At 37.8% G+C, this 19,892-nt stretch overlaps 1 protein-coding gene across 1 annotated transcript in view; it reads left to right on the forward strand.

Moving 5' to 3' along the window:
- Positions 1-19,892, forward strand: part of LYPLA1 (lysophospholipase 1) — a 501,567-nt gene that overhangs the window by 27,215 nt on the left and 454,460 nt on the right. Inside the window, exon 2 of the mRNA XM_044065511.1 lies at positions 12,485-12,516. Coding sequence (XP_043921446.1) covers positions 12,485-12,516 — 32 coding nt within the window. The remainder of the gene's footprint in view (positions 1-12,484; positions 12,517-19,892) is intronic.

Here is a 19,892-nt window from a genome sequence, read left to right on the forward strand (position 1 = left end):
CCTCAAGTATTATGAACTTGCCATACCCTGTTTCACCCCATCTGGCATATTCTGTTTATTACACACACGTAGTAATTCATATCAGCTGACAGGTGTCGCCTTCCCCCTGTTGCTTGGGGTACCACTCTTGAGATATTAGGATTAAGTATGTAAACATTGGTAGTGTATGGCTTTGTGTGTTCCAGCCTTTATGCATAGCTCGCTTAAACACCACATTGCCCGCCTCTTTCTTTTGCCACTATTTTTCGATCATCATGTGTGAACACACAGCTGTACGCTTAGACTCTTGCTGCCATGTCATTGTAAAACAAAGCAAGAAAAATGTTGTTCTTTCCATAATCTACACAAGCAGCCTTCAATGACTTATGGAATGAGCTTCTTCATGTGTCTTAAGCAGCGCAGATTTACTAAATCAGGCACAGTTACCATTCTTGTGAGAACCCCATTAATGTGATAATATTCATAACTTCAAGGAACAAAGAATCTATATATATTTATTTTATTTTTATTTATTTGTCGGTTGATAATAGTCTAACTGACACAATGGCCCATTTTCGGGGGAGGCCTGGGGAGAAAAGCTCTACAACAGATTCAAAAACATTTAACCAGTAGAGTAATTGTATACAAGGAATAAAGCCCTGCAACAGATTAAACATTTTATAGTGAGTTGGGAGAAAAGCTTCAGAGAAACACACACAAACACATTTTACAGTAGCTGATAGGTCATTTTATATACAAGGGGAGAAAATCCCTACAACAGATAGATAAAAATGCAGACATTGAAATACATTTACAGAAATGTTTAGAATAGTATGTACTGCAAGTAGCAAGATACACTACAGAAGTGAATAGTCTTATGTCAAGCAAACTAATACATAGTTATTCAGATATTGAGTATATATTTAATAATGTATGGAAGTAAAAAAATATTTTATATGTATGTATTATCAGGTGGTTTGCATCATGTCCACCTCCTTTTTGTGGGTACTTTAACTGTTAGTAGAAAACAAAAAGAACTGTCAATGTCAATGCACTGCAGCATTCAGCAGTAGTGAGTGTCAGTGCCTCCTACTCACAACAGTGAAAGGTAGGCAATAATATAGCTTCCAGTTAGTGCCCTCAGTAACTCAAATTGCACAATCACAGTCCACCTTGAATAGTAACGGTAACTGTGACTCACTTGATAGTTGTGAGAGAAAGTGGCAGTAGTTATGTAGTTTATCTTGCTGTAAACAATAGCAAAAGTTGTACTTTCCACTTCCATAAGGAGAAACATATTTAAGATAAAATGTATTTTTTTACATGTGCCATATTATTAATGCTATATTGATAACGGAGCAGAGCTTAGACATAAAGCAAAAGCTGTCAGTGAAATGTTTTCATAGACCACCATCTGAAATTGTACTGCTGACAAAAAAAATCACAAGATAGAGGTAGCATAATGGTTAAGGTATTTACCTCGCTGACAATAGGTGCAGAGTTTGATCCTCACAAAAAATTGGCTAGGCTTAAAGTCATCCATAAAGGCAGCTATCCTAGTATGAACATATGAATATTTATGAGTCCCAGCAAAGATGAGAGGATAAGATATTTCTTTACTAGTGTCAGTGGCCTCTGGCTGACTAAATTTGCAGACAAATGCATATTAGGAGCAGTCATAGAATCCCCCACCAACACAGCTGTTCTCCAGGAAGGGCTGATAGACATATAACTGGCCATGGACTAAATTCCAAGAAATGCATAATGGTATCCTTTTGGGAAGTTATAAAGCCCTGGAAGCTTGACAGCACACTGCTAAGAATAGTTGACCCAGTAGTCAGGGATTTGGGGACACCCATTGACAGTAATCAAGCCTTTGACCATCATGTGTTCACGGTAATGAAAATGTCATTCTATGCTTTGGATGAATAGATGCTGCTACAGATACCCCATCCAAACCACCTAGGAAGAGGGCCAAGCCCACAAGGTCGTACACTTCCACCGCACCTCCCTGCACTGATTCTTAGGCAGTAGCCACCATTAGCTTGGCCGAGGAACTGGCGTCTTCCACATTGGATAAAGCGGGTACCCACCAGGAGGCTGCAAAATCCAGAGCAGACGAGATGTCCAGGGAGGATATCCTGGCACCTGATTCAGATGCCAGGGGGAAACCAGCTTCTGTGATGGGCATTCCGGAGCAGGCCTCTGCCATTCCTTCTATTCCTTCAAGGCCGACTGACAGCCAGACGCCGGTTAGGCCTGCTAATAAAAAGCAAAAAACAAAGCATGTCGCTTCAACCCCTGAGGCCTTGCCAGACTGTCAGGCCTTCAGTCAGAGTCTTTACACTGCCTTCCTGGTGGTTGGGCCTATGCTTGACCTCCCTCATGTTGCTCCACCTCTGCTTAGTCGCAGGCTTATTCAGCCAGAAACTACCCTTGGCCATCCTGCTGAAGAAGAAGAAATGTCTGACTCCTCAGAGGACTCCTTGTCCTACTCACAAATATCTTCCCCTCTGGGGTATGGAAGCCTCTGCTGAGCCTGACTCCCCTGTGGAAGACCTTATCTTTGGGGACACGGTCAATCTTATGAGGGAACACTTCAAATGGGATTGCTCAGACATGTCTGAGCAGCAGAAAAGATTCTATGACATGATCCAGATGGAATCTCCTAACCCTGCCCCCATTCTGCCTGCCCAGCCTGCCTTCCTGGATGCTTTTACAGCAGCATGCTTAAACCCTGACTCCCAGCCACCTGCCCCTAGAAGGGCAGACCGCTTGTGTAGAGTACCCAAGGCAGACAAATTTCTTTTCAAATGCCCACCAGCTGACCCAGCAACCATTTCTGTTGCCACTGATAGGGCTACCAAACTCCTCCCCACTACCACTGTCCTGCCTGCAGATAAAGACAGCAAGGCCACGGCAATGTGGGGGAAGAAGATATGCACTTCAGCTACTCTAGCCTTTAGGGCTACAAATTACCAGTCACACATGGCCAGATACTCCTTGGCATTACTGGACAAAGCTTCTAAGGAATTTAATGCGATCCCTGGCTTCTTTGCTTGGGCTCATTTCCCAAGTCCGTAAACATTCCCTAAGGTGTGCATATGATTCAGCAGAGGCCTCTGCCAGGTCAACTAAATCTGTCGCTGTATTGAGGATATACTGTTGTCTGCTTCTTCAGCCTTTACCAGATGACTTTAAGGCCAAACTCTTGGATGCTCCCTTGGATCACACCACCATTTTTGGCTCCAAGGTAGCTGATCTCAATATGTCACTTCAGCAAAAAGGGAAAGATCTCCAGGATCTAAAGCATCTTCTGGTCTCTCCATTCCCAAAATTTCTAAGAAACTACCCCGGCCAAAACACAGTTTATCTGGAAGACTTCTAGGCCCTCTGCCCTGCCAGATCAGGAGGCAGACTACTCAACCTAGGACACCTCAAGATTCCACCCAGAGACCTCCCTTTCCAGAAAGAGCAAGCAACATATGACTGCCTGCCTCCTTTTCTACCCCCCTCCTCCCACCATACCTTTATCTTCCCACCTCTCTCACTGCCTCCCTGCATGGGCCCTAGTGACATCTGACAGATGGGTTTTGTCTATCCTGAAGGAGGAATACTTCATGACCTGGATGTCCCCCCCCAAAAAAAAACTTCCTATTCCACTGCCTCCACCCTCTCAATGGTCCCTCTTCCCTGAGGTTATAAACAACCTGCTGCTCCAAGGCAGTATAGAACTCGTTTTCCACTGTGCTCGAGGGAGAGGCTTCTACTCCAGAATCTTTCTGGTGCCCAAGAAGGAGGGACCACGGAGACCCATCCTAGACCAATTCCTGAAGGTTCCTTCCTTCAGGATGATAGCACTACCCTTCTCTTTCCACTCATTCTTCCCCAGGCCTTCATGGTGACCGTGGACATCAAAGAAGCCTATCTACATATTCCACTAAAACCGTCCCCCAGAAAATTCATCAGATTCAAAGCAGATGCCTTGTATTTTCAGTTTTGTGCTTTGCCCTTTGGACTCTCCACTGCTCCAAGGGTATTTACAAAATGTCTAGCCCCAGTCATTGCTTACTGCAGAACAAGAGGTATGCAAATTTTCCCATGCCTAGATGATCTGCTAATTCAAGCAGCAGATAGACAAACCCTCCTAGCCCACACAAAGGACCTCCTGCTGCAGTCCTTAGGGTTCCTCTTAAACTTCCCCAAATCCAATCTAATTCCTACGCAAGACATTTTCTTTCTAGGATGCAGAATCAGAACAGACCTCAGGATGGCCTTCCTGGCTCAGGAAAAAGTGCTTTCCCTGACGCAACTCCTTCAGTCTGCCTTTACAGCCACCCTGACTGCGAGGGAATTTCTAAATCTTCTCGGCCACATGGCTGCCACAATTCCCATGCTGCCACTGGCAAGATTACACATGAGAAAGATGCAATGGTATCTTCACTCAGTATAGACCCAGCATTCTCACCCCCTAGTGTTCAGAATCCCACTTCTACCATGCCTACACCAAGAGCTAAAGTGGTGGATGGCCCAGGTGACCCTAAACCCGGGTCTCCCTCTAGAATTGCCCCCCCCCCTCAGGTCATGCACACAGACTCCTCAGATCTGGTGAGCAACGTTAGGCACAAGGAAAGTACAAGGTTTGTGGAAAACCAAACGCAAACAATGGCACATCAACATCAAAGAAATGTCAGCCATACTTGTGGCCCTGCAGGCCTTTCTACCTTTCCTCAGACAGGGCATTCTGAAGATCTTCACAGACAACACCACAGTAATGTGGTACTTGAACAAGCGAGGAGGGACCAAGTCCTACCTCCTCTGCAGACTAGCTCTACAGGTATTGGAATTAGCCGTCTCCCAGGGGATCACCCTACAGGCAGCCTACATCCCGTCCCAACAAAATTGCCAGGCATACTCCTTAAGCAGAATCTCCTCAGGCAGCCACGAATGGATGCTGTCAAGAGAAGTATTCCAAGAGTTGATGCACAGATAGATCTGTTAGCCTCCTCCACAAACGGGCAACTCCAGAGCTACTGCTCTAGAACTTACGACCCCAAAGGTGCTTCAAACAGATGCCTTCTTAATGTCCTTGAAGGGGATATACCTGTAAGCCTTTCCCCACTTCCCTTTGATACAGAGAGTCCTACTGAAAATTCAGCAGAACTCACCAAAAATCTTGTTGGTGACACCCTATTGGCCAAGGCAACACTGGTTCCCCCTACTTCTTCATCTATCTAAAGGCAATCACCACAAGTTACCCCCCTCAGTGGATCTAGTCACACAGCACCAGGGAACACAGATTCACCCACAGTGGAGATCCTTACACCTTTTCCTGTGGCTGATAGGATTCTGATTCCCTTCAGGCACCTATATAACAAGGACGTGCTCTCAGTCCTGCAGGAAGCCAGGAAATCAAACACTAGGAAATCATACCTCTCTAAATGGAGGTGGTTTTCTATCTGGTATCAAAAAAGGCAGAGAGAGCCGCTGGACAGTGACCTGTCTCTGATTCTCTCTTACCTGTGTGAACTGCTAAAGACAGGCTTGTCTTACTCCTCCTTAAAAGCACACCTGTCAGCCATTTCTGCCTGCCTGCCTGCCTATGGAACTTCCTCTTGCTTCCAGCCAAACTATTCCTAAAAGGTGTTTTACACCTAAGACACTCTAGGAAACCAACTCCTTTTCCCTGAGATCTTATTTATGTGCTGGAAAAACTCACTCTGCCACCCTTTGAACCAGCTGATAAAGCTGACTTGACATTTTGCACTTGGAAAGCAGTACTGCTAATAGCTTTAACTTCAGCCAGGAGGGTCTTAGAGCTCCAAGCCCTCATGTCTACTCCACCCTTCCTAGTTTTCCACATGGACAGGGTCACCCTCAGGATTAATCCCTCCTTCACCCCCAAGGTGGTTAATGACCTCTCCCTTAATCAGGCTATTCATTTGCCTACCTTCTTTCCTAACCCTCAGGTAGACAGTGAGAGAGTCCTTCACTCCCTGGATGTACACAGGCAACTCCATTTCTACTTGCATAAGACCAAACCTATACGCAAATCAGACCAGCTGTTTGTTTCCATCCACATCAGGACTCTGGAGAAAGTTGTAGGAAAGCAAACCATTTCTTCTTGAATTGCTAGGGCCATCTCCTTTTGTTACTCTCACCATGGAAAGACACTAATGGGTAATGTCAGAGCCCATTCCACAAGGGCCATGACATCCTCTGGAGGCTTCTTTAAAGGTCTAGATACTAGGTCTAGATACTAACTCCATTCTAGAAGCTGCTACTTGGTCATCTTTACACACTTTCACCAAGCACTACAAGTTGGACCACATCCCCAGGACCAGAGCAGGATTTGCCAGGGCTATCTTGCATGAGTTCCTGGAATCCTCATCCAGACCACCACCCAGCCAGCAGTGAGCTTTTGTACTCACTCACTAGTGAATACTGCAACATTGGAATAGAAGGACATAGGAAAGTTGTGTAAAATCTTGCCATAACCATAGATGTCCTTCTCTTCCATGTTGCAGAATTCCTTCTCTCCCTCCATCCCCTGCTCTCCTTGCACTTGCTCTCCTCGGCTCCTACACAGGCTATGCTATCAGGACTGGCTCTGTCTGGGGCTTCTTGGTTCTGAGGACTGGTGTACACAGACATCACATTTATGGCCCACGTACCAGCCTTACACACCAGACATCCAATGCACCAACAGGGACTGAAAAAGCTTTGGAAACCTGGCCGAACAAGCTGATGGGAAGAAGGGTAAACCCACCAGTGAATACTGCAACATGGAAGAGAAGGACATCTATGGTTATGATAAGATTTTACAGAACTTTCCTTTCTGCAAAACTACAAAATAAGGGATCAAAATGTACATGTTTGATTTTGGAAAAAATGCATATGGAGTATTTAAAGAAAGAAAGTTATGTGTACAATAGAAAAAATAAGAAACCGACTTATTTAGAAAAGGGTGTTTTTGCAGGAAAAAAGACGTTTCACATTTTTTAGCAAAAAATGAAAAAGTAACACTGAAGTTGAGAAATAAGAGCAGGGAAAAGTTATGTAAGCAAGATGAAATAATGCAGAAAACTGGAATATTTAAAAATGACTGCTAAAGAAACTGAATAAAGATTCGAATGATCTGAGTAAGAGACTTATTGGAAATTTTATTAAAAAGTGGTAATGAGCAATCAGTACCTGGTACACATGGCTTACATTATAATATTTATCAGGACTTTTTGGGAAGTGTTAAATGAATGGAAATGAATGGGTAGAAACATTGTAAGGAAGATGGACAAAAGTGTTGATTTAGACTTTTATAGAGAAAAAGTTTAAGGACAGAGTAGGGTAATTGGAGGCTTATGATGAACAAACATGTTATGAAATTGTGATGAAAATATCACAGGAAAGATTTGAGGACATAATAAATGAAGTGTTAATAGAAGGATATTATAGTCTAAAAGGGTAGCACAGTAAAGACTTGTTTACAATAATTAGTGTATGGATCTTTGCATGGTAAGCGTGAGACCAGGCTGGTGATAAATGATGTAGCTAAAGCATTTGATAGTACAGTGCGTCATAAGTTAAGGAATATTTTGTGTTGCTGCGGGATGTGTAATATTGTACTTTTTTTTTTAAGTCCTCATACAATAAGAGATATGTGAGAGCTTTAATGAATTGCTGAATATGAATATTAATCCAGAGAAATAGGTAAGACAGGAATGGCCAATGAACAGTACCCTGTTTTCATTAATTGTGAGTGCAGTAGCAGTGGGTGCATTAACATAGTGCATCTTGCACCTGTGATTTCTTATTTAGCGTTCATGGTAAAGATGGATCTAAAGGACACCTATCATACATTCCTATTGCAAAGTATTTCCAGGTTTCTTAGGATGTTGTGTCTAGCTTACATTATCATTTATGTTTTAACCTTTGCCCTCTACACTACAGCAAGGATATCTACAAAATGTCTAGCTAAAGTCATTGCATACGGCAGACTCCAAGGCATTCACATTTTTTCCATATTTGGATTATTGTCTTGCAGACTCTTATTTCCAGTGTCAGGAGTCTCTAGCAGTTTGTGAACTTCTGCTCAGGATGGGCTTTCAAGTCTGTAGCAGTTTGTGAACTTCTGCTCAGGCTGGGCTTTCAAATCAATCTGCAGAAGGCTTATCTCATGCTGTCTCTCAGAATGGTTTTCCTGGAATGTTTATTGGATTTGGCCATGGGAGAAGAGCCTTTCTTCCTCCAGACAAACTAAAGATGTTCCAACAGTTCTGGAGTTTCTCCAGCCTAAATCAAGCATCAGCAGGGGAGTTTCAAAGGCTTCTAAGATACATGGCATTAACGATTATCATGCTGTCCTTTTCCAGTGGTCTGGTACCTCAGATTACTCCAGATTCAGCATCTACACACTTTAACTTTTCAGATTCCAGTTCTGAGATTTGGATGGTGAGTAGACCAGATAGCATGCAATCCAGATTTTCCTTTCTCCCTTCTGACCTCCATCCAGTAAGTTCCTGCAGGCATTTCAGATCTGGCAAGAAAAATTATTTCAAAAGGGGTAAAAGTGCAAGCTGTGTGGGATCCTTTAGGCCGACAGAAGCCTATACATGTCAAAAAGATGTTGGCTGTTAGCAGTGCATTAAAGGCCTTTAGTCCTCTCTGGTCCCCAGGCCTTTTGCAAGTGTACACTGACAACATAGTGATGCGGTACACAAGAAAGGAGGGTTCCAGATCCTACTCCCTTTACATATTGGCTGTGATGGCTTAGGATGTAGCAATTTGATTCAGTCTGACTCTTCAGGCATTATACATTCTGTCATTGAAAATCTTATCGCAGAAAAAGTCAGGACCAATATAGACCCCTGTGCATGGAAACTTCATCACAGGGTCTTCCAAGAATTGATCCAACTGTGGGGGATCACTTAAAGATTGGTTTGCCTCCTTTCAGAACAGACAACTAAAGAAATTGTGTTTGAGCATTCCTTGCAGTCAGACCAGGAAGACAGATGAGTTACCATTCCCGTGGATGGAAATGTTACTGTATGTTTCCACTCTTGCCACTGATTACCAGGGTTCTAAAAATCCTGAAGAACTCTCCAGACGTTATGTTGGTGACTCCCTTCTGGCCAAGGCACTAGTGGTTCTTCCTTTTTTTTTTAGTCTGGAAAGGGGCAATCTCCAGAAAGCTTTTCAAAAGACAGGATTTACTGACACAAGACAGTGGGAGTTTGATACATCCCAATTTACAAATTCTTCAACTAACTGCCCAGATTATAGAATTTTGATACCTTTTAAGCACCCTTTTCCTGAGGAAGTGAAGCATTTTTTAAAAGAACTAAGAAAGCCTGCTACTCGAAAATCATTTATGTGCAAGTGTAAAAGGTTTTCTAGTTTGTTCCACTAAAGAACTAGGACCAGGACCCTTTTCAGGCCCAGTTGCCTCTGGTTCTTGATTATTTGTTTAAGTTACTGTACAATGATTTGTTATACTTTTCTATAAAGGTACATTTGTCAGCTGTTCCTGGTTGCCTGTCCATAGATCCTCCCCTTGACAATATTCAACTTAAAGCAGTTTTTGAAAGAGATCTTTTGTACTCGCCCACCTAGGAAATGGGTGGCTCCTCCTTGTGATCTCAGTTTTGTGCTTGAGAAGCTTTATTATCTCCATTTGAACCAACTCATGAGACTGATTTGAGATTCTTAACATGGAAGACTGTTTTACTTATTGCTCTGACATCTGCTAGGTGAGTACCTGAGTTAAAAGCACGTATGGTGAATCAGCTCTACGTTATTTTTCACAAGGACAGAGTTTCTCCGAGAACAAGACTGACCTAGCTTTATGCCTAAACTCTTCTCCGAGTTTGGTCTAAGATGGACTATTAATCTCCCAAGTCTTCTTTCCTGAACCAAAGAATGGGAGAAAGGTTTATTTGCTCTCTGGCTGTATGCGGGCAGCTCAGATACTTCCTAGAAAAAACTTGAAAACTGACCAGCTGTTTCTGTCTCCTATGGAAGTAAGAGGAAAGGACAACCACTGACAAAGATGACTACCCAAATAGCTTAGGCTACGGCAGTTGTAATCCATGTTTGAATGTAATGGAGTTGGGTAGATGTTCTAATGGATGACTGATGCAGTAGCCCCACCCCCACTCCCCTTCCCGCTGTTCATTGTGTGTTGCCAAGCTATGATTGTTTTAACCATTTTGTATGCAGTTTCCTAGCACAAGTGTTCAGTGTACTTGGCTCTTTCCTTGGCAAAAAATTCTCTGAAGCTTTTGAGATCTCCACCTTCCTTTTCTAATTTATATGGAGCACCTTGCTACTGCAGCAGTGATCATTAGAGCATCTATAATGGCAAGTTTGTTTACACAGCAGTAGTTTCCCAAATGTGTATTTTCTTTATAGTCTTGCTGTCTCTCACTAATTCTGACTATATCTGTATTCCTGGACTGAAACTGGTCACTGTTAATCCATGTTCTACCCCAGTAAACAAATTTTAAATAAAATAAATACAAATACATTTTTGCTTCTTGTGCTCATTTTATTGTGCACGTCTACAGTTTGCATCTTGAGCAAAGGCATCATTGTAGTGTGGCTTTCCTGATGTGTAGCTTGCAGGCTGGTTGAGGTATTGCCTCAGATCCGACTGCATTGGTAGACAAAAGAATAGCCTGTTGGCATTCCACAGACCTCACAGTAGAGCCAAACTGTGCTGATATAGCTGCCATGTTGTTGTTTCTCTGTAACACACTGGACATTGCATAGGGAAGTCCTCTTGGTATGGTTTGGTTGTTGCTGAACCCTATACAGACATTGAATTTCTCTTATGTTTACTGTCTGAAAAAACAGTGTGGCCCTCAGTTTTAACTAACTATTAAGTAAAGTGTAGTGATCGCTGCTGGCAGTTAATTCAGTTATGCAACAGATGCACAAACATGGCTTTATATCTCTGTAGAATCAGGCTGGGGACATCCTTTAAATATTAGTAGTCCCTAGGTTTCCTTCAGTAGCAGGGTACCGGATATAATTACTTGTTTAAGCCAGCTGTGGAAAATGTAATTGTTATTGCACTTGTTTTAGTTTTACATTGTTGTAGAAACTGTGATGCTACAAGGGACTGATCAAACGAGGCAGTTGGAGCTAGTACCTTGCTCTCATTTAGAGCAACACCGTTTGCAGGGAACTTTCACTCCTATCCCAAGTAATAGCTATTAATAATAGGTGCAATGTCGAAGGCTTTCTTCATCCCCTCGGATGACATTTACACAGCTTGTCACCTGATCATCCCCGAACACTTTTGCTACATATTCGGAGATGGATATGGAATTTATTTCTTGTTTTCCTTTGGGGACTTGGTTATCAAAGGCATATTTCCTTAGGAAAGCAACCCAGGAAAACTGAGCTGTGGACTTTGTCCTCTCTCTTCTTGCAGCCACAGTGCTTTATCACTTAGGAAAGTTGATAAATACTCACCACAGTCACACCTCTAAGCTCTCCCTGAATTTAGCTCAAAAATGTAGGTTTGTTCCTAATAGTCTCTCTTAAAAGTGGTGATTTGGGGAGAAAAACTAATGAATTACACTTGGTAAATAAAATAAATAATGACATTACTTCAGAAGATGCACATTAATTCACATTCCTTACACTGAAGGGCTTTGCTCCAATACTTGTCTTTAGTCAGCTCAACTTGAGCTACCTGACAGTTTGGGCACATGGACTGTGCCCTGAAGGCTTTGGAAGCTGGCCAGCTGTTCTCTCCTTGGCAGGGTGTAACCCATGTAGCTAAGGCTACTGCAGTAATTATCATTTGAACATCTGCTGTTATGATAAGTTCATCTTACACAACTGTACTTTTTTATTTTATTTTTTTGTTTGTTTGGGCACTACATTATGGGATATGGGGTGAGATTTAGCAGCCGGAGAAGGTTTGTGCCAAGCAGTCTAAACCCCCTGTAGTGCCATTCGTCTATCTCTTGCAGTTGGAATTCTACTTATAGATCCAATGTTATGATGTGTTCCGTAAATTTAAATTCTGGGTAGTTGTAAAAGTGGGAATGATACAAAAATGGAAATTTGCAGGTTCTTTCTTCTGATATTAGTGTCTTACATTGCCCAAAGAACAAGTGTTCTGCGTTAAACAGTCACATAAATATTTTTTTGTTTTAACATGCTTTGAGCAATGCTTTATAATTTGAAAATACCAGTAAGCAATTACCAGTTAGGTGCTCTTCTTGAGATAGTACCTGACCGAAGGGATGGCTGTTTAACCTTCAGTTTGCTTTATTCAGAAAACAAAGTGATTTGGTCAAAAAAAACAGCAGATGCATCACAAAAGCAGTAAGATGGTTGTAGTACCTGAAAAGGTTAACATTTTTTTCTGTGTACAAACCTTGAGTAATGGTGTTATGCTTTCTGGCAAAAATGAGCTTTTAATTCTTTCGCATAGCATACTGTGAGTCCCATTTGTAAAATATGGATGACTATTATTTTGCTTTAATTTTAGGTTATATTCCTTCATGGATTAGGAGACACTGGGTAAGTGCATTTTTTACTACATGTAAAGAATGTAAAATTGTTCTGTATCTGTTTTATCTATTTTAGCATGAATTGTTGCGTTTATTAAAAATCTGCTAAATTTACTGTCACAGGTAGTATTTGTGTACCTAAGGAAATTTCAGTTTTTTAACCACCCCATTCTGAAAGAGGGACATATTATTAGGAAAAAACCTAGGGCGTCTCTTCAGCTTTCTGTTTTAACTACATTTGCTTGATTAGTACAGTGGTATTTACACACAGTGAACTGAGTGCAATATTTTGGAAACGTCAAGTACCTTTTTTTTTTTTTTTTTACACTGCCTCCTCTGATTTTAGTGAAGCCTCTATTTGTTTTGTAATAGTTTAGTTTTTAGTTTTAAACTATTAGATTTGTTAGACAGCCAACGGCTGTCTGATTCACGTCTCAATCATTTTTTGTAATGTCTTGATTGTAACTGATAAAATGAATGCAAGCCATGAAGACTGTTTTATTTCTTAAATGGCATTGATTACAGACACTACTGGTCTTTCAAAAATTAAGTTACATGGGGGACGTGGACATGAAGAGTACTGAGTAGCAGCATTTCTCTTCAGCTCTGTCTCTTCAGACTTTCTATGACAGGAGTTTCATGAAATAAGTATCCTAATTGTGGATATTTTTTAAGTTTTTTATTTCTCTTGATATAAAGAAGGATAGTATCTAAATTTTTTTTTAGAAAAATATAATTTTTCCTGTCAAAATTTCTGTGATACTCTGATCTTCACCAGTTAAAAGATGAGCTTCTCTAAAACAGCACATCAGAATATTACTTTAAAAAAGGAAATGCAATCTTTGCTAACTAATATACAAGAATTAACTAGCAAAATAGAATGAACTTGAAATTGGATGACTTCAAAGAGAGATGTACACATCAAATGGACACTATTCATGAAGACCTAAAATGACAGAAAGAACAAATCTCGGAAATCCAAACGGCTCTCAATGATATGGACACCAGAATTCAGGAAAGTTAACATAATATTGAGTTGCTTTTAAAACAAAATACTCAACTGCAATCAAAGGTAGATGATCTTGAAAACAGATCTCACCGTAATAATATAAGAATATTTGGATTACCTGATAATATAGAAGAGAATAATATGGAAACGTTTTCAACATCGTGGTTAAAATTTTGGAACTTCCTGAAGCACTTTCTTATGGTATTGAAAGGGCACACTGGTCCATGGTCTCATCAAACTAGTTTTACTAAATTTGTGATTGTAAAATTCTTTTCATCATATGATGAGGAAATAGTACTGAAAACAGCCTGGGCAAAATCACCAATTAGGGTAAAAGACAATTTAGTGCCCATCGATAATGATTACTCACCAGCAGTAATCTCCAAAAGGAAGTCTTTTTTACCTTAATAGAAGAACTTAAAAAGAACCAAATAAAATCCCATTTATTATTTCCAGCAAGGTTAAAAATCTTTCACCAGAATGCAACTAGAATTTTCAAGGACTTAGACACAGCTCTTTCATTTGTTAAAACAAATTTGCTTCTGGACAAACTTGAAGACATGGAATGGGCTACAGCTAGCTTAAAGAGGTTGCCAGAGAATGGAACGTGGAAAAACCCTTGAACAAAAAAAGAAACTTGGAAAATAACTGTCATCAGTTATATATCTCTTTACTTGCTTCCTTTTTACAAGTAAGTGACCCAAAAAAGTCTACCGAGATGAAACTGGATCAACAAGTAAGAACTGTGAACTTATTTTGTTCACTGATATTTTATTACTACCTTTTTATATTGCTGTTGTTGCTGGTATAGTTTTATATTCAGTTACTGAATTGTACTTTAAAAGATTAATATTATATTTTCTCATAATATATGTAGTTAAATAAAAGTGTTTGGTTGAATGTTGTGTTTATGATAATGATTAGTTGTTTTTCTAATTGATTTTAGCTATATTACTTAGTACTTATAGGTCTGATGCCTCTTCTTTGCTTTATTATACAATCAGGTTTGTGTATTGTAAAGTAATCTTATGTGGGGATATTGGTGAGGTGGTTATCCTGTGTAGTACTTTGGCTGGTTGTGTTATTTTAGTGTTGAATGCTATTAATAGTTTCCTTCCTTTGGTGTCGTTTGTTTCGTTCTGTGTACTCCTTTGCCGGCTTTCAGGTTGTGCTTGTACACACTAGAGTTTTTTTGGCTTGATTTCATTAAATTTAAAGGCTTTGCTTTGCTTGTGGTTATTTTGGAAAGCTTCAGATGTTGCTATGGCAACGCTCGGTTTTGGGATGGCTTTGCTGTCGTTTTATTAGATAAGTTATACTACAGGCTCGAGCTTTCAGACTAAAGCTAAATGAGTTTATACTCATAGTTTCCCGCCGAAAATGATAAAAGTTGTCTCCAGAGCTCCAGAATAACTCCACGAGATACCGGTTGAGGCAAAGCATCCGTTTATCGCATCATCATGCTGGTTTGGAAGCTTAACTGAACTCTGCATTGATCTGCAGCTAGATGGCGGAATTGGAAAGTTTAAATGCTCAGGAAGCATACAGCAGATGCTTACAAGTCCATGAATTGCAAGGTTTAAGGAATTTTGTTTCAAATGAAAGGGACAATTATAAAACAGTATGTAAACTTGTTTTTTACTTTGTGTAAACTGTGCAAGGTAGTTTTCTTTTAACTGTTTATTATTTTAAAGCATATTCAATCCATTTAGTCTCTCTAGTCTCTGAGCATAAGGAATCTGGTTGAAAGTTACTGCATGTATTCAATTCACATTATTTCCTATCTTGTGAACTATAGGCTAGATTAATTTTATAATGCATTGCTGGTTTACAGAAAATGTAATCTTTAACAGTAGAAAAGGCTCCTGAATGTTACACTAGCAGCTAGAAATATGATGGTTTTAACATGGTAATGGCAAATTCACATTCTTTTACTGAAGTATGACTACTAATAGTAGATAATTTGTAATAGATTAGTGAGGTACTGTCCTTCGTGCTACAAGATTACAGACATTTTATTTATCAGCACTCATATTACCATCTATTTAAAAACACTACTAGTCAGCAGTGCAATAGGTTTTTGATATCGTTATATATGCCATTCACATATATTATAGAATAATCAGTATTCATTTAGTCTGATACCTTATGCTTAGTTTCAGAAAAAGACAAATTATTTACATAATTTTACCGCTAATTTGACAACTGCAGTTGTTGAAACCAATATTCCTGGCTTGTAATTATAGGAATTCTGTATAAGATAAAACACTATTTATCAAATCCAAATAAAGTTGCTCTGACTTGAACATATTTATACATGTTTAAAAACAGTATTTTTCAAATTACAGATGATAATAATTTTCATGAGGGAAAGTGAGACCCGTTATGTGTATATATGGTAAATAGAGGTATATTATAGTTTAATGACAGTGCAAAAAATATAGCAGAGGGAAGGGGTAACTATTCATAATTATTACCAGTAAATTAATTACAATAAGTTTACCCTGCAATTTCAGGAACCGCAAGCTTGCCATTAATATGGCTTTTGTCTAGATTTTCAATTATTAAATTTATTTGTTAACGGATCATTGTCAGTCATATCCTAGTTCATTTGGGCAAGTTCTGAGTGCAGACCAGTTTTATGGGTAATATATATATTCAATCATCAGCAAGTGTTTTGATGATGAAAATAAATCAATATAGCTGGTAAGAACATACATACACATGGGGTACATTCTTAAACTTTACATAGGCACTCCTAATGCCAGGAGCTGAATATCGTAACCTCAGCCGTAGTACTGCCAAAGCAACGACTTGTTTTTGCTGCTTGTACCTGAATGGTTGCATTTTAAAATTATGTTCTCGTACAATAGTTACACTTCCCGTCAATGAAATAGTAGTCATGAATCACTATATCTTTCATGGTGTAGCTAAAGGAAGTAATCTTAATGCAAGGAGTGAATTTCATACAATTGTCTAACTCGTGAGCTAACATACATAGGTTTTTCTGTGCTGTACAGACTTCAGTTTTGGCGGTACTGAACTCTAATTTGTGTTATTTTTTGGGTACATGATGTGTTATGTATACAACATAAATATATATATAGAACTATTCTCTTTGCAGTATTATAACCTGGTGCACACAGTTGACTATATTTCATTAGTAGTCACACTGATGTTTGCTAATATGTTAACATTTATAAAGTGTTAGATGTGTTTGTAATAGTTATTATTAAAACTTTAAGTGAAAAAAAAGAAAAGAAGAGGTATATGTTATAGGAAGTTTACATTTTCAACTAATGGTTTTATAATACTTAATCAAATAGATTTCAGCATCTGAAATGTTTTGCATATATTCACATATTCAGTTTTGATGATTATTATTTTTAATGATATTCTCATTGATTAGAATGTAGTTATGGTTTATATTTATACTCTGGTTATTATTCTAAGATAATAACATTATTTTTGTAGAATCTTTAGTTGAGTAAGTAACATTATGACCTGTTGTATATAATTTTATTTTTTTAATTGTATTGTTCATTATGACAGTTTTCTCCTATAGATAATTACAAAAAGTAATTTCTTATAGAAATTTTATCATCTGAGATTTGTTACTTATACCGTACAAAGTGATTATATGATTATTTTATATACTATTAACATGGACAGAAGCTAAAATTGTTTATTCTGAGTAGATATTTCTCAGACAGATGCCAATTAGATGTTGCTACTGAATAGAGAGGGTTAATTTGAGTGATCATATGTCACTCAAATTGGGAGTATTAAACTCCAGAAGGGTTTGGGTGGTTATGAAGTTTTCAGTTTAAGTTGTAAAAATTTGCTATTAGCTTTCTTGACATTTTTCACAATTCTTAAAAGAATAATTCTCATATGTCCACTTTTTTCAATGTTTCCACATTACTTTAAAAATAATGTATCTCTAGGTATACCTTCCATTTACATTAATAACCTATGGTTTTGGTGAAAATATTTCTCTTTCAACATCATAATATTGAATGACTTCACCGAAGAGCATTTCAATTAACATTAATGGATTAAATAATCCAAATAAGAGGGGAAGTTTCTTTAAATATCTCAAACTACATAAAGTTCAATTAATTTTCCTACAAGAAACCTATTTGAAAACAGAGGATGTATTTAGATTAGTACTAAATCATATTCAGTGTTAGCTAGTTCAGGACCTTCTCAAAAGAAGAGAGGAGTAGCCATCTTATGAAACAACTCATTACCTAAACCAAACGTTATTAATACTTATAAATATAACAAAGGAATGTTTTGTCTTGCTACTATCCAGTTTAATAACAAAATATATATCTTAGTAAATCTATATTGGATTCCAGGAATAGGTACTGATATGGTAAAACAACATTTTGATCATATAGTATAACTTTCTAAGGGACATATAATATTATTTGGTGATTTTAACTGTATTTTAGACAAAGAATCAACATCCCATAATAAAAGAAGAATTACAGCTTCAGCCAAATTGTTGAAATATTTTTTGGAAACTTATTTCTTGAAAGATATACATACCTTTGCTGATTCTGATTCCTTACTTTTTTTTCAAATAGACAATACGCATTCAAAGATAGAGTTTTGTTTTCTAATGATTTAGTAGATTCTTGAATTAATACTAAGGTGATTACATGCCCATTATCTGATCACAATTTAGTAATCTACTAAGATGATTACATGCCCATTATCTGATCACAATTCAGTAATCTTTGATTTTTTAGTAACCCCAAGATGTAATGTTCATATAAGTAGAATACCTGCCTATATAACTAAATTGAAAGATTTTAAAGATTTTATAACATCAGAAATTCAGAATTTTATTGAACAAAACAATATAAATTATATTTCTGAAATTTTTATATGGGATGCTTTAAAAGCTTACCTCTATGGTAGAATTATAAATTGGTATAACAAAAAACGGAAAAGTTGGGATGAACAGTTAATAGAAATACAAAATAAGATAGATTATTTGAAACTTATTCAAGAAAAAGATATTAATAAAAATGATGTCTACTTTGAATACTAAGTATATGGAAATACTGAACCATAAAACTGTGATTATTTTAGAAAACTTTCAAGTCTTAAAATTCTCCAATAATTCTCGATGTTTGAATTTATTAGCTAATAAAACTAAAAGAATAAACAAATTCAATCATATGAATGAAATATTTTCCCCTAAAAAGAAAACGTCTCAGGTATACAAAATATTTTAATTGAATTTAGAGAATTTTTTTTACAAACATTAATCAACAATCCAAGATAATAGATTCTAACCAAGAAATCAAATCTTTCATTAATAAATGTAGAAACAAAGACTATCTAGTGAACAAGCTACTATTATTGACAGACCCATCTCTTTTAAAGATATTCAGTCCCAGATTACTAAATTAAAACTAAGTAAAGCACCGGGAAATGACGGTATCATCCCAGAGGTTTATAAGCTATTACCAGTTAATGCCTTAAAACTGCTTCATAAAGTTTACAATATTTCCCAAAATAACTCAATACCTCCATCATGGAAATATACTTTTATCTCTCCAATCCTCAAAACTGATAAGGACCCTGTTAAATGTTCATCCTATAGACCTATCTCCTTATTAAACATTGATTACAAAATGTTTGTCAGTTTTTGCGGATAGACTTAAAATGTTTTGCCCACATTAGTTGATGAAGATCAAACGGGATTTTTAGTAAACCAAAATTCTTATGACAATATCAAAAGAATTATGTCCTTAATTGAATCAGTTAAATACTTAAACAACTTAACATTAATTAGTCTTGACATAAACTGTGCTTTCGATTCAGTCAGTTGGGAGTATCTATTTATACTTTTGGAGGAATTAAACTTCTCTAATAGTTGTATAAATCTAATTACAAGTTTATATCAAGGTAGCATGCATTAAAATAAGTCCAAATATATCCCAAAATATACCAATAATTAAAGGAACAAAGCAAGGGTGCCCTTTATCTCCTTTACTATTTATATTGATTATAGAACCCTGGGCTAATTTGATAAGATATGAAAACATTGAAAGATATAGGTTGAGTCCTAATGATGTCTCCAAAATACAAATGTTTGCAGATGACATACTCATTATACTAGGTGGTAATAATGCATCTTTTCACTCTCTTTTTAAAGATGCTGAATATTTTCAGAAATGTCAGGTTTAACCTTTAATAATAATAAAACTAAAATCTTGACAACTGGCCCTAAAAATCTAAAATTACTGGATGTCTATAAAAAATACCAAGCACAGTCTGATGAACTACTTTATGTAGGCATTGTAATTGCTAACAATTCAAATCAATTAAAAGCTATTCAAATCAATTACAATAAA

This window comes from Protopterus annectens, chromosome 3.part0 (assembly GCF_019279795.1).
Source record: "Protopterus annectens isolate FY-2018-M chromosome 3.part0, PAN1.0, whole genome shotgun sequence".
NCBI classification, from domain to species: Eukaryota; Metazoa; Chordata; order Ceratodontiformes; family Protopteridae; genus Protopterus; species Protopterus annectens.